Below are 16,159 nucleotides of genomic sequence, written 5' to 3' on the forward strand. Positions count from 1 at the left end.
AGTGTGCCTTCCCTTCAAGCAAAGGTCACCACTTTTTCTTGACACCATGAGAAATCCAGGAGTGGTGGTGCAGCGCAGTTGGGCCAGGGTTCAGGTTGTTCCACTCTGCTAGTAAGCCACCGTGCCACAGAATTTTTCTAAAGGGATGCTCTCTACTACCACCTCTGGAGTACAGTCAAGCAGCGAGAAGAACCATCTTCATTGAAAACCCCCACTCCCATGGCACAGCCAAGCTACTTAAAAATCTGCTATCTTGCATTTCCTTGTTCATAAAGTTCATTGGTAAAAGGAAAGAGAAACTCACCATTTATAACTGGGGTAAAGACGGCCATCCCTGCAAAATTTGGATCCGATACAGTTTTATCTAATATCAACCCTCCAACACTGCAAGGAGAAACAATGGAGAAGGTGTTGGAGGACAAAATAGCTGTATCTGTGCAAAAGAATCTCCACTTTAACCTGAAATACTTAGAACATTTTTTTCTCCAGTACAGCCTTGAATGCACCAGATGTACTTTGAAAGCACTAAATACATCCATTTCCTCAAATGTTTGTTTCTTTGAAGTGCATAAAATGCCTTTGAGAATATAGTCTTTGCAGCTTGTTACTAGGGTAAAGTCACAAATGGGCCATTTTAAAAGATGGAGGTTCCCAAAACTAGGAACATGGGAACAATCAAAAATTGTGTTTTTACCACAGTCAATCTTTTCCCTAAAAATGGAGATGAATTCCTGTGTGGCATCCAGACCCCTTTCCAAACTATTTTATTTCTGACAAAGCATTGCACATAGCTAGGGAAAAGAAAATTCAGACATAAACATTAATGTGATTTTGGACAAAATGCTTCAATTTCTTAGCAGTACAGCCTGACAGCAGAGAGACAGAAACTACTTGTCTAGCCCTTCAGCTAAGAAGTGGGTTCTCTAAACATATGGTTAAGGAATGCTATTGTAGAGTTTGTTTTGGGTAAGCAAGGAAAGTAAATAGAACTGACCTTCACAATTGCATGTTTACATGAACTTCTTAATACACTTCAGCCTTGGAAGAGTTTACAAACTTAAAGGGTAGACTAAGCTTAACAGAGGAAACCCTGCTGTTTCCCTTCCATTTTAGATATTGCTTAACCAGCAGATGGGCCACAGAGCTAAGAATCTGAGCCTGAAGCACCCTTCCTTGACCAAAGCTGCTTGCAGCCTTCCTACCTGCTAATAGCCATCGCAATAATGACGGGCTCCCAGCCAGAGTACAGCACCTCCCGGGTTGCTGGATTCCTCTTTGCAATGATGATCCAAAGGGGCAACAATGCAACAAAAAAAGCACAGACCAGGGGATTCACATAGGGCTTGGCCTCTGAAAAGAAGAACAAGTGGTCAAAGGACAGCCTTTGATGGGCTGGGTCAATGAGCACTGAATTGAAGCGGCAGTTGTCATACATATTTCAATTTCACTCACGGAAGCAGACAGCAATACTCTCTTGATCAACAGCAGAAATTAACATCTTGAGGATTACACATTGATTATTCGTGCACACTGTTCTGATGAATTAGCATTCCAAGGATGCATCACACAGCAGAGTAAGCAATGTGTCTCCAGACACCTCCTTTGGTGCTTGTGCCTGAGCAAATCTACAGATGCTGAGCCAGTGTGCAGGGATGGGGAGAGAGGGAGAAAATATGTGTTTGCTGGCAGGAGAGAAAGATTTTGTCTTCTGTGGAATAGGTAAAGTATCAGACCACTCTATTCTTTGCCAAAGCTGAAGTCTGTTTTGAGGGTATTCATGACTTTTGAGATTGTGTAATACAGACAGTCGGCACATCCATGTGGTCAATCTACCTTGGCTTATTTAAGTTTATTTAAGTCACAGTAGGTGGCAGTGTGGGCAGACAAATTAAATATTTACTGCTCACTGTTGTACAGTATGATGCAGTATTTTCTTACTGGAGCAGATTCCAAAACCAAGATAACAGCCTGCATTCTGTCTATTGCTATACATTATTTGCAATAGTTCTAAGTACCAGCCCAGTTTTGTAGGATATGTACTTTTACAAACCTTCTTGTACAAGTTTGTGCTTTTCTAAATATGCTTTTTTGTATGATATTTTGTCCAACTATGATTGTTTGAGTTGGGGAGTACTTTTACTTCAGCATTTTGTTATACAATTGGCCTTTTGACTTTTTGTTAGCTCTGTTAGAGCTATGCAACCACTTTAGTCTTACCTAGTTCTATGTAGAGGCCCCAGCTGATCCCCGAGAGCAGAGCAAGGGTGATGAGATCGCCAAGACTGGCAGCAATAGGTGTTGCCACATTGTCAGGGTTGATGCCCATCTTCCTGGAGCCAATGATTACGCCTATCATGATCATGCCTACACAACAAGCAAAGGGCATGTTAGCATTGCTGCAAAGGCACTGCAGTCAAAAGACCTCTCTTTTACCCCTTCCTTTCTTCTTACCCAGCACGAGAGAGGCTATGAAGGCTGTGGCCACACTGCTGGCACAAAGAAGAACAGCATGGCCCATGCTGAAGTGTCCATCTGGAATCCAGCCAAATATCACTGCAGCAATCGAGGCCAGAAAACCAACCACTGTTGCTTGAACCTTAAAAGATGCAGTTGGGTATTAGTGGAAGAAAAGAAATAACTTATGTTTCCATTCTTACTTGAATCTAAGAACATTTAACACTTGCCACAAACAGTAGAGCAGGGAGGGGCAGGCAAGTTGTGACCCTAGTCAGCACTGTCAAGAATGAGAGTTGCTAATCAGGACACTGGCTGGCCCATCAGGTTGCCCATCCCTGCAGGAGAGATTACTGGGTGCACTGGCCAACGTTGCATCCCCACTGCTGCCCGTGTCACCCCAGCTCTTTTGCTGTTGTTTACCTATGCAGAAGGCCTGGGCAGGCTTTTGGCTGGGTAAGGGGAAAAGGATACACGTCAAACAAATCTGGTGACAAGAGTGTCTGGCTCTAGACTGCTCAGAAACAGCCGAGTCATAGACAGCTGCAACTTGCAAGCCTGCCCTTCTGATCAAAGGCACCATCATCTTTCCCAGAATTCACCTGTATCAGTGCCATGTTCCCCGTTATCATCTTCCAGAGCTCTTTAGGAGTATCCATTTGCCCAATATTAGCCTGAAACAAAACCACACAATAAACAGTAAATTTATCATAAGGAAGTAATGTATAGTTTCTTCCAACAGCACTTTTTAAAGTAAGTTATATTATTTGTCTACCAACTAACAAAGAAACTAAAAACCATCAATCATCAGAAACATCAGACCTACTGGGTCAGCCCCCCGTACTTTTTTAAATAGTAATCCGTAAAACATATTTGAATCTATGCATAGTCCCATTTCTCTAGCCAATAATAAAAAGAGTTCCAAGTTTGATAGAAGTATGTATCCTCTTTCTTTCTCCTTCAGAGACAAAGTCAGTCTGTCCATTTCGGCACAGTCCAAGATCTTTTTTTAAAAACAGTTCATTGGTAGGTGGTTCTTCACTCCTCCAATGTTGGGCAAATGCAATCCTCGCCGCAGTGATTACATGTAGAATCAAATACATTGCTTGATTATCAACATCATCAGGTACAATGCCTAATAAGAAAACTTCAGGTTTAAATATTAGAGGTTTTTGTAACATTTCCTCAAGCCATTTATAGCATTTTTTTTTTGTATACAATGCAAGTATAGAAAAGAAGCATAATATATGGACTTCCCTTGGGTTAATGGGTTCAAAGTACCTGGCAGCAGTACAGTTATACATTTTTTAGGTATATTTTATCTGCAGAACTGAATTTTGTTTTAATTATTTTTATGCTACCTTTAGGAGTGGAACTCTCCCAAGATGGCATACATAATAAAAAGAACAATACAAAAAATTAATAACCCTGTGTTCAGTTATGCATATCATGCACCCACTCCCCTTCTAAACACATTGCTAATTATAGGCAGTTGTGGAATTCTAAGCTATCCTGAAAATTGGGAAGGTCATCTTGTACTTAAACAAGGTAGTTAGGCATTAATGTCAATTGTACTCAAAACTGTTTGAAAGATGAAACACACTGTTGGCAGACACCTAAGGGCAACTTCCAAGAAAGAACAGAACTGCTTTAGTTGGAATCTTGCCACTCTTCCAGAATAAGACAGTTTACAGTGAATTGCCTTGTTGGAAGGGGGAAAGAAATCAAAGGAGTTTTTCATAAAATAGTTATTGTCAACTGTCTTTCTAGGGGTGTTTCAAAGCTTGGACAGAAAAACAAGTAACATGTGAACTGGGAAATTATGAATATGGCCAGAAACAAAATCTACCAAAGCATCTAGTCAGAGTTCCTCCACTGTCATGAGAATTTTTGCCATCCATTTCCGTAACTTATTCATAGCTTATTTTTTGTCCCCAGCTTACAGAAGTCTAGGCAATGTGTGAATTGGCTCCTGGTCTGGTTTTCCCTTCATGAAATATAAGTTAGTTCTGCTGAATTTGGCTGAAGGGTTCTTGTTCTCTTGCAAAAGGGTTTGGGATCAACATAACTTGGCTATAGAAAACTTTTAATTCCCTGCACAAAAGATGGGGTATGATGGAAAGCCTTTCTAAAATGGCAAAGAAACTATTTTGAGAGTCTTAATATGGAGCTAATGAGAAGCTGTACTAAGCTTCCTTCCCACACAGCAAGCATAAGGACCAAGTCCCCAGAAAAACTACTGTAAGGCATCCCTCCTGAATTCTTCCCACCACAGGTCGTCTTCCTCTTGGATGCCTTTCTTGAAGAAAGGAGTCCATGTGATTTCAACACATGTGTACCCAAAACTGCAGCCTACAAGGTAATGAAGTTGATTTTTGATCAACAGCCAATAAAAGAATCAAAGCTGGGACTCGGCTTTTTGTGTGTGTGCCTCAAGCTGCATTACAAAAGCTTGTTCTAGAGAGGAGTTAATACATTTGTACCCCATCCCACTCAATGCAATTTTAACTAAATGCATGATTTGCAAAGAGCAAGCCAGGTACCAGCTCCTCTTCCAGTAGGCGACTTTAAACTGCCTTGCATAAAAGATTTACATGTATGGAGAAAAAAAAAAAAAAGGCAGCACCCAAATGTTTTCTGAAATATGCAATGATTATACATGTTTTTCACTATCTATACATGTAGCACTGGGAAGTCACAGCCTGTCACACAGCCAGGTGTGGCCTTAATGTAAGGTAAAGTTGTTGCCTCAGGCAAAATAGAATGATTGGAAACACAGTTAAGGTGATGGAGTGGGAGGCAGATCTGATTCATGGGCGTAATGCTCTGGAAAGTCTCCCTGAATGTGAGTGAAAGTGAAAATCATTGCCATGTTCTGCTTCGGGAACTAGGAAAGAAATAACGTGATGTTCATGTGTGACTATGCTTAAGTGCCATGCTTATGCCTACATGGAACTGCTGTCCTCTTGTGGAGTATGGCAGAACCAAAAACAGAGAACTAATTATTCACAAGCTTACTTACCCTCAGTTCTTCCTTTGCTGACTTTCTCTTATTTTCTGCCAGGTAGGCCAATTAGCTCTTTGACTTTATCAAGGCAAATGAGATTCTACAGAGTAATGCTGAACCTCAGTTTGGGCATGGTGGCAGGGAATGAGGGAGTTATTTTCCAACACACTTGGAGGGCACCGGATTGGAGAAGAGTTATATAGGAAAAAAAGAGACCATCTCAGCCATTTCAGAAGTCCAACTGATTCTCTTTCTCACCTGGTACCAAGTGACAGCAGTTCTCCAGGATCTTGGGCAGAAGTTTTCCCCAATTTTACTATCTAGCAGGGATGCCAGGGATTGACTCTGGGACCTTGCACATGCCATGTGTAATTCTCTTGCACACCTCTTATGGTGAAGGAAGAGGAATTGACTAGATGGTCCCTGACATACCAGCTCAACAGGGGACGGTTGTTCCAGAGCTATAATTTACCTTACCATCTGTCAGGTACATGAGGGTGAGCCCCAGGCAAACAAGCCACACTGTGAAGCCTTCTGTGTAGTGTGGCTTGTTGTGTTGTGTAAGCCTGCCCATTATTTGGCACAGTTAAGAAAACAGGTTTCTGAAGAATCAAGAACACAGCGAGAAGCAACACATCTTCTGCCACTGCCCATTTGGCCATGCTACCTGGGAAAGATGGTAGCATTGGTGGGGAATCTACTCTAAAATATATGAATTGTTGGGGAAAAAGGAACATGACTGCGAATATCAAGGGCACAATCAAGTTACAGAGGCTCCTGCCAAGGGGCCTCTGGTCATCACGGTGACCGAAAGAGCTGAAGCTTGTGTAAGCATATTCCAGAGCTGGAGTGCTGCTCACCAACAGCTGAATCCATCACTCTTTTAAAAGGTGGCTGACTGAAACAAGCTAGCTTCTACATTGTTCAGATCAGGACCGCTTTGATTCACAGATCCTGGCTCTACACATAACAGCTTGCCAGAGTCAGGAGGAGGGTGGGAATGAATAAAAAGCTTTCCACTCAGCAAGGGGGAGTCCCATTCCCTGCCAAGTCTCTCTTGCTGCCAAGACTATTAAGCTTGGCTGGAATGCAGCAGAGGCTTAAGTGGCACAACTGTGACACGAGGTCCCCTAAAAGCCCAGCTCACAACAGACCCACCAGTAGAACAGAAAGAGGACTCAAGCCATCCTGGTCACATGGAGCACACTGGAGGGCCACGTCAGTATAAAACCCTCATCTGTGGAGGGCTTTGGAAAGCTCTCTTAGGAGTACGTTCAGTGATTTCTCAGGGGAACAGACTGCAGAAGCTAGCAATAGCTTGGGGCCAGGAGGGTCTCTGCATTTTTTGAAAGACTATTCACTGCACTGTAAGGTTCTGTCTGTAACTGTACTCCCTCACCCACCACCAAAACAAAACATAAACAAAAAATTAGATGCCTTCTGCATGGACAAGCTCTTAAGTGTAGGCAGTGTCAATTCAAATTGGAATTACTATTAGATACTTGAAGTCCTAGCAAAAACAGAACCTTCCATCCAGGTTTTCCCATCCCCCTGCCAGGACAAAAAGCCTCTGGAAAATGTGGGTGTCCTCCCCACCCATCTTCCCCCTCCCATCTCTTGTCAGAGCCTTTGTGTCACTAACCACCACATAAAGAACGTGTCCCAAAGCATCCATGGAAATGAATCCACTGTTATTTCCAGCTGCTTGAAAGTAGACCAAGTTTCTGAAAGCAAAACATTATTGCATCTCTATGGATGTTCCACCTCTTGGCAATGTTAACATTCTCTATAGCACAAGTGGGCAGAATAAGTCTTAAGGATTGGAAGGTTGAGAGAATAATTGGGCCATGCAGCTGACAAGCCTTTTACTAAAAAGGGAAAGCAGGAGCTGGTGGCTTGAGAAGAATTTGCAGCTACTGTTTCTTGTTAGGACCGCACCCGGGCAGAAAGGATGGAAAAAGGGAGTTTGTCCCACCAACCACCAGACTGAAAGGTAGCGGCTGGTGCTAGTCAGCAACACTGCATCCAAGACATTTGACAGGAAAAGGAGGGCATGCAGCCAAGAAATAGCAGGGGCTGCTTGCAAGGGGTGGCTGGCATAGCTGGTACGCAAGCCACTTACACAGCAGCAGTATAGGATGCTGTTAGCATAAGCAATTTTGCCTCACTAGATTCATTGCTGCCTGGCCTGATGTTGGCAGGAGTTCTAGCGCTGTGTGTGATTATGCAAATAAGTATCTTTCCGCGGTAGCCCCACAGGGCAACCAGACTGTGCAACGCCAACGCTGCACCATGAAGGCACACAAGCCTCAAAATGCATCATTTACAACTAGTCTGAAAACAGTCTTGCCCAGCTTTCAACATTCAGGAGGGTGAAGACGGAAACAAACCCTGTTGGTGAACCAGTAACATGCCCTACAGTTGATTTAGGGGACCCACTCTCATTCTGTCTGTGCAATAGGCACAGCGTATTTGTTACCTTCCATAGAGCTTCTCCACCTAAGACTTATAACTCTCTGCATCTACTTTCAGATGCTACATGATCTGAACACCACATGGAATGTTTCCTTTCCTGCTTTTTTACAACATAACCTCTTGGTGGCACTGCGGTATAGAGGAACAGTGCAAATATGCAAAGAATTCTTTTTCTTTTTTCTTTTTGCTTTCACAATTAATGCTGCATGTTTCCTGCGCTAACAAAACCTCACCAAAAGTGCTGGTTAGACATAGAAATAAAATTGGAGGGCCATGGCATAGGCTAAGCAACATGTAAACAATTCACAAGTGCATAATAAATGCTCCATGTAAAAAAGCCCATAGAGCATTTGACAGAGCTGTGGTAAATAAAAGCCAGGCATTACGAGCAATAGTCAGACGGAAGGGAATGTTTACACGCAATTAACTGTTTAAGAGAGAGAATGCAGCTAAGGAAATGCTGCATCAGTGCAGGAAGAGTCAACTGAAAGTGGCAGGTCTGGGCCAGACAGTTAGGAATGTTTAAGTAGCATCATTCCAGACTCACTACTCTCTCATACTTCTCACTGTATTATATGAGAACAGACCATTAATTTGCATTTTACAATCTTAGCGTCCCCATAATACAAAGGTTCAGGGACATGCTACATGGCAGAAAAAATGTATGTCATGTTAGACGTGGCAGCTTCAGTCACTAGGTAGCTTGGCAAATGTATGGTTCTATTTTGTATTTTCTGATAATGAGTTGGGAGCATAGAACAAGTGGATGAGAGAGTGAAGGTTTTTTTTTTTACTCCTTCTGTACTGGTCGGTTCTGCACTACGAATGCCTGCTCCCCCAAGACCATTTTTCCAAAACCTCTCCTTTGGCTTAGAAACCCAACTTCAGGAATTTATTTTGGTCAAGGAACCCTCCAAACATGCAAACCTGTATGTCTCTAAACCTGCAATGCACATTACGTTCTAGTTGCACTAACACAGACACTCCATGTCTCTCCCATAATGTCTTTCAGTGCTTGTTGGGCCAGCCTCCATTCAAGCCTGCTTGTTAAATAACAAAATGCTCAATATGAAGATATATTTTAATATTATAAAGGATATTTAACCTGCACAAAAGGGATAGCCACATGCCTCCTTGTCCTGGAATCTACCCACAAAAACTGGCTTATGGCAGTATTTCTTGTCACTTCCCACAAAAACAGCTTTGTTTTGCTTTGCATCTTAAAAGTCTGAGGCAGGATGTTTATTCTGAGGGTATATCCTTATTGAATTAGTGAAAAAAAGGTTGAAATATTAAGCCCCAGGCAGGTGCTGTTTTTGTATTAAAATAATTGCAACTTTACAACTATGAGAGGGGAACCAAGGCAGCCAAAGAAATATTAAACCAGCATTCATCACACTGAGGCAGGAGGAGGAATATAAGGAAAAAAGTTAGTGTAGCCTCCCTCAATGTGGTTTCCACTAAATGTTTTGGCACCAGATCGGGGAAGGCTGAAATTTGTGCTGATGGGTTTTTAGGTCAAGCAGAAAAAGTGAAGCCATACTTCAATCACTTCATATCAAGTCAGCTTACCAGAATAATAGGATACAATTAGAGCAAACCTGTTATTTCTTCAAGAGTCTGGCATGCTGTTTACCTCTATATCTATATTATAGGGCTTGGGTGCTCTGTCTAATTCAAGCAAGCCCCAGAAAAGCAGCAACTTTACAAGGGGCTTACTAAAATTCTAGGAGCATGAATGGAGAGCTACAAATTATTTTACATCCTCCATACTGACACACCCAATCAATGAACTGCACTATGGTCAACAACAGGTTTTTCTTGCAAAAGGACATGTGTTCCAAGCACCCACATTAATACTACTAAAAACACAAAAGGTTCGATACAGATTTAAGGATATTCAGTTGCACTAGAAAAAGCAGACTCAAAGGCAATTGCTCAAGCACCTTGAAAATGGTACGCAGAGGAGTGAAAGTCTGCTGAATGGGGAAGGAAGAGGGGGATCTGTGAAAATCACCTTCTGTAAGTGCAGCCCATTTAGAAGTCAGATGCTGAATCTAACCCAAAATGTCTGACTCTCCTAACTTTATTTTCCTTATTTGCAAGTGCGCATAACAACAGTCTTAGGAATCTAATTCCAGACACATCAGAGTATCTGAATGTGGAAGTGTCTTACAGCAGTCTTCCCCAACCATGTATCTTCCAGACACATTAGACTGCAACACCCAAAATTCTGAGTCAATAGCCCTGCTGGATGGGAACTCTTGGAATTGCAGTCCAAATGTCTCTGAAGGCCAACAGGTTGGGGAAGGCAATCTTACAGCATTTGTTGTTGTTAGTCGCGAAGTCGTGTCTGACCCATCGCAACCCCATGGACAACATTCCTCCAGGTCTTCCTGTCCTCCACCACCCCCCCCGAGTCCTCACGCTGACTGCTGCAGTGACTCCATCCAGCCACCTCATTCTCTGCCATCCCCTTCTTCTTTTGCCCTCAGTTGTTCCCAGCATTAGGCTCTTCTCCAGGGAGTCCTTCCTTCTCATTAGGTGGCCAAAGTATTTGAGTTTCATCTTCAGGATCTGGCCTTCTAAAGAGCAGTCAGGATTGATCTCCTCCAGGACTGACCGGTTTGATTGCCTTGCTGTCCAAGGGACTCGCAGGAGTCTCCTCCAGCACCACAATTCAAAGGCTTCAATTGTTTGGCGCTCAACCTTCCTTATGGTCCAACTTTCACAGCCATACACTGCAACTAGGAAAACCATAGCCTTGACTATATGCACTTCTGTTGGCAGGGTGATGTCTCTGCTTTTTAGTATGCTGTCTAGATTTGCCATAGCTTTCCTCCCCAGGAGCCAAGTGGATTTATTATATAAACTATAATACTGGTTGATTCTTGGTTGCTTTACAACAACCATGATGAATAAATTAAAATGGGTCTTACACTGAGAAATACTTTGTGTCTTGGTGGTGGTGGGGTGATAAAGCAACAAACGAATGAGTAGATGAATGGACAGGAAGTTACACAAGGCAAAGCTTCTGCCAACTCTTTCATCCATCTGCAGCCTCCCACACCATTCTCCAGAGTCTCCCAGCCGCATGAGCAGATGTACAGGGGCTGCAGAGGTAGAAAGTACCATTCTATTTGGGCTTTTCTGGCCACAAAGGAAATTTGAGATCCAAGCTATACTGTGCTTTCTGTTGTGTTTCCACACTTGGAAACTCAAACAAAGGCCATTGGGCATATTTAGACTTCCACTTGCTTACATGCAGATGCAGTGAATCTAGGAGCTGCCTATATTGGTTCAGAAGTGTCTGGCCATGCCTCATAGCAAAGCAGAAAACCATGCTGCAGTCCTAGTGACAGTGGCCTCATGTGATACTTCACCAAAAAAGTAAAAATTGCAGCTACACATGTAGAATCCTCACCTTGGTCTAACTCAGCCCTCCCAGGTGCCCTCCAGATGTTTTAGGCTATATTTCCCATCATTCCTGACCATTGGGGCTGATTGAAATTAATGTCCAAAACATCTGGAGGGCACCAGGTTGGGAAAGCTAGCCTAGCTTCACACAATCTCTGCGTTCAAAATTATCGTGCTAGTTCTAGAAATCTCACCATCTGCAATAATTAAAGAAGCCCTTTCTTATTATAAGTCCAGAGTTCACTTTAAGGGTTCCAGAAACTCTAAGATAACATTACTTCAAACTACTTCATGTTCAGCTGTTCAAACTAGACCAACTAGTCTAGTGATCCTATGGGCCAAATCTTGCACACTTTTCAATCCTGTGCCACCTCTTTCAGCTGAACTATGCTCTGGTCCATCTCCTCATTGATGGAGTCTTACCACCTCGCTCTTGGGTGACCTGGTTTTCTCTTGCCACTGAACATTCCAAGCATTTTATCTTTTTCTAATGAGCTTGATCACATGACATGGCCAAAATAAGTGGGTCTCAGCTTTGTTATCTTGCTGACCAGGGACATGTCTGGTTTAATATGCTCCAGCACCAGCTTGTTCGTCACCCCTGCTGTCCATGGAATGCGCAGGAGCCTCTGCCAATACCACGGCTCAAATGAGTCAATTTTCCTCTTGTCTAACTTTTTCAGTGTCCAACTTTCACAACTGTAGGTTGCTTTAGGAAAAATAATTACTTGAACCAATCTGCACTTGGTTGCCAAATGTTTTCCGCACTCTACTCATGCTTGTCATTGCCATATGATCTAGTGCAATTTGTTGCTTTGTTTCTGGACTGCATTCACTACTGCAAGTAATCAGTGACCCCAGGAAAGTGATCCACTACACATTCAGTTTCCACATTATCAACTGCTATCCTGATGGCTTCATTTTGTACAGATATATATGCCAAAGAATAAAATATATCTTACCTGGCAATAGTAAAATATATGCCAGGTAAGAAATAATGGCTATCCACTTGCCAGTCGTAAAGCTAAGATACTCACAGCTGTAGAAAGTCGAGAAGCTAGTGTCATCTCCAAGTTCCCTTTCAGTCCCAGAAGTGCTGGAACCAAGATGAATACTTCGGTTACATACTTGAAGACATCCCAGTGCTGCAAAACCAAGAAAAGCATTCAGAATCAGCAGAAAGCTGTTATTCTTGAACTGTATTACATTAAACTCTGGGTTTTCCCAACAGTTTATCAGAGATTGCAGAGGAAATCTGCAGCAGCATTGCTATAAGGAAGATGTTTATTTCCTACTCTTGATGTTCTTCCGCCATGCTAGGAGAGTTTTGGCCAAGCATGAGAAGGAGAGCAATATATACTTAATTTTTCTACAGGGACAGCATCTGGACACAAATGAGTGTGCTGTACTGGTCACAGAATCCTCTGTACAAGAATATCATGGGCCATTTTGCAAAAGGTTTCTCAACAGCTTGCAGAAAGGTTTGTCAAAGGCAACAAATGATTGCATCCGTGATGAACAGATTCTGCTTATTGATGAACAATCCACCCATTTGCCTGAAATGTTATGGACTAGATCTTGGAAACAGAGATAATTAAGGCTGAAACTCTATACAGAATCCATTGAACACATTGGAAATAACTTCTGAACAAGCATGCCTGTGAGTGGCTAAAGGATGCAAGATGGAATCCTGTCTTCTTGTTTTCCAATTAAGTTCTTATAAAAAACAGAAGTGTGGGCAGAGGCAAAAAAGGAGGCAAGTAGCACAAATAAACTCATTTTCCCTCATGCAAAGACCTGTAAACACCCTGTCCCTTCCAGGATAAATCTGATCATTCTGTATGAAGGGCAAAGTAAAGGTTTCTTAGGTAGTACTAATTACAGAGCAAAGATTCTAAAGTAGTAAAAGCTCCAGGCAAGAAATAAAAGTTTCAAAATAGACACAAAAGATTATCTTTTACTTTCTAACAACGAGGACGTCCAAATATAATTTAACAGTTCAGCACTGTCACGTCTAGTTTCTACTTAATGCAAGAAGGGAAAGAGCATTTTGGAATGGATGAAACCTCAGTGCTCTCATACTCACCCTCCTATGTATGTCAGTCCTGGCCAGGTGGAATGAGGAGAACAGAGTTATACTGGTGGTGGTAGAGGTAGTGCAAGAAGAGTGGAAACCTTCTCTCTGTGAGTTTCCTTGACTCAAATTAAAATTCAAGTCCACGTTCTAGGTGGCACCTAACACAAAGTCATGGGCCCAGTTTATATGTTGCAATCACATGGCTTTTTTTAAAAAACAACAACAACAACAACACGGATTATTATGAACAAAGCAGAAGTGAGTATTTGTGCTGGCTGCCATTGCCCAACTGCTTCCATTACAAGTGGAAGGAGTAAAATAATCCGGGAATGTGAAGCAGGATTTCAGTGTTTTGTGGAGAAGGACACATCAGAATTCCATGTCATAGTTAAACCATGAGCTGCAACCCTGGGCTGTTTCTACCCCAGCAATGTAGAAATCCTGGGTTGTTTATGTCCACTAGGAGCAATGGAGCAGCAAAATCTAGCACACTGGCTCCCACTTCATTCACAATAAGAGCGGATTCTAAAACATCCTGGGTTGCTGTGATGTCCAAATTAGGCCATGCTATAAGTTATTGAAATCTAACTTGTTATTTTGTTTGTGGTAATAGTTAGCAAATGATGTTGTACCTGAACTAAACTAGGGCTCAAAGAAAAGCCATGGTTGTTGGCTTAGGAAGTATGTCTTGTTTAAACCATGGCTAGTTGTATTGATTGAAGCCAGAATTATGGCTTATTCCTGGCTTGTTTGCATTGCTCTTTGTCCTGAGACTGAGGTGTTCAGCAAGAACATCCTGGAAACAAACCTGTTCTGAATGCTAGCAAAATGGATGGAAGAGCAGTAAACCAGAAAGAGATAAACTATGGGCAGTTTGTTCATCTCCAAAACAATGATCTGTTTTACTCCTAACAACTCAGAATAAAGATTGAGTACAGGTTGTTCCACACCCAACAACACATGAGATTGGTTATCACTGAATTGTGCACTGTCAATAAGTGTGAGTTATGTGGGAACCACGTACTACAGATGAATTCAGGGTTGCTAGCTGCAAACAAGCCAGAGTTCACAAACTATGGTCTCGCTTTGCATTGTTTGTGGTCCACAAAGCTTACTTAAAACCACTGTGAAGTGCTTGCATGACAACCTATGATCCAACAAGCAGCCACAATTCAACCCATAATCTGTTCTGAATGACAAACAAACTTGTGACTAAAGCAAAAAATCTTGGTTGACCTAAATCATGGCTTAGTCCTGTGCACAAACACAACCAATATGCCTTGACCCCATTGCGCTCCAGGCATGCTAACTGACCAAATGACAGTTGAAGCTGTAATAAGGAGGTAGAACTGCCTTGCTGAACAATCTACTATGAATCTATTGCTTCTGGCTGTGCTCTCAAAAAGAAAAAATGCACTAAAAGGTAGGCAAAATACCACAGGAACATTAAAGTAGGGGGTACATAGAAGCCTCTAAACATATTCCCTTAAGCAGAACATTGCTTCAAGGTGCTTCTCTTCCTTTAAGGTCATGGACAGAAGCCAGCAAACTCCATTTTCCTCACTGGTTATTTTTAGGATTGATTGGCAGACCGTTGTGCAACACTAAAGAGAGCAGATCCTTTCGTTATATGTTCCAAATACATAGACATTAAATCAATGTGAGCTTAAGGTTGAAGAAAGTTTGAAGTTGGCAGTGAGAACAGTTGGGCCCATAATCTAAACACATTTCATTTAAACTTAGTTCTGCAAGCAGAAAAACAAAATTCTAGAAATCTAAATAATATTTATGTTATTTTGGTTATTATCATGAAAGTGATCTAATGGAAGACAAAAGTTTAACATAGGCTTTTACACATGAAAAGTAAAAACACAAAATATTGCCAGTTAAGAATAGATATAGGTAACTTTAAAAGATAAAAGTACCTACACTGATGGCTGGATTTGGATGATCATCAGTGGAAAAGCCATAGTGGTTCCTTTCCCTTACCCCCAGCATGCTGCCTGATTTTTATAATTACCTTTGTAGCATATGTCTTCTCAAACTGTCTAGACCTGGCAAGGAGCATGGTAGGTCTGGCTTCAAAACCAACCCAGTACCCATGGCTTGTTGTAGAGTTTTGGGATGGTTTAGAAGCCACATAGGCACCTCACTGCACACCTCACAGGGTTCAGACAACATGGGGAGCTGTGCATTTTGAAGGTAATCATGGAGATCATGCAGTGCCCAAATGGCAAATGGTGGGGGCATGGGAGAAAGAAGACACCATGGTTTCTTTTCCCCTAGTGATCATCTGAATGCAGCCAATGTTGTAACTGTGAAAGTTGTAAAATACTAGCATAAAGGCATTTTGTATGCCAAACCTGATTTCTAAAGTAGAAGGGAGGGATACTGGGAAAAACCATGCCTCACATTTTCTTAGAAGAATACTGCACTCTTTAAAAAGTTTGTAATATTTCATATAATCCTAATAGTAAAAAGAGCAGAATCCAGAATCTGAGGCTGTAGTTACACGGACACCACTGCCACTACCATTCTAATCCACCCCCTGCATCTTGCCCACTTTCGGTGCCACTAACTTAGTAGCATCAGGGATCTAGATACATTCACAGCCCAAAAAACAAACGAACAAAAAAAAAAAAAACACCACAAAAACAAAACAAAAAAACTCCCCACAAAAACAAAAAACCACACAAAACAAAAAACCCTCCACTTTTTTCTTGGAGCCT

General features: G+C 42.0%; 1 protein-coding gene across 1 annotated transcript in view; it reads right to left on the reverse strand.

The window, feature by feature from the left end:
* Positions 1-16,159, reverse strand: part of SLC41A1 (solute carrier family 41 member 1) — a 44,847-nt gene that overhangs the window by 12,066 nt on the left and 16,622 nt on the right. The window contains exons 3-8 of the mRNA XM_044446158.1: positions 12,391-12,498; positions 3,057-3,128; positions 2,452-2,596; positions 2,218-2,364; positions 1,203-1,350; positions 305-384 (exon numbers count right to left, since the gene is read on the reverse strand). Of these exons, the coding sequence (XP_044302093.1) occupies positions 305-384; positions 1,203-1,350; positions 2,218-2,364; positions 2,452-2,596; positions 3,057-3,128; positions 12,391-12,498 (700 nt within the window). The remainder of the gene's footprint in view (positions 1-304; positions 385-1,202; positions 1,351-2,217; positions 2,365-2,451; positions 2,597-3,056; positions 3,129-12,390; positions 12,499-16,159) is intronic.

This window comes from Varanus komodoensis, unplaced genomic scaffold, assembly GCF_004798865.1.
Source record: "Varanus komodoensis strain SLA01 unplaced genomic scaffold, ASM479886v1 scaffold1, whole genome shotgun sequence".
Classification (NCBI taxonomy): Eukaryota; Metazoa; Chordata; class Lepidosauria; order Squamata; family Varanidae; genus Varanus; species Varanus komodoensis.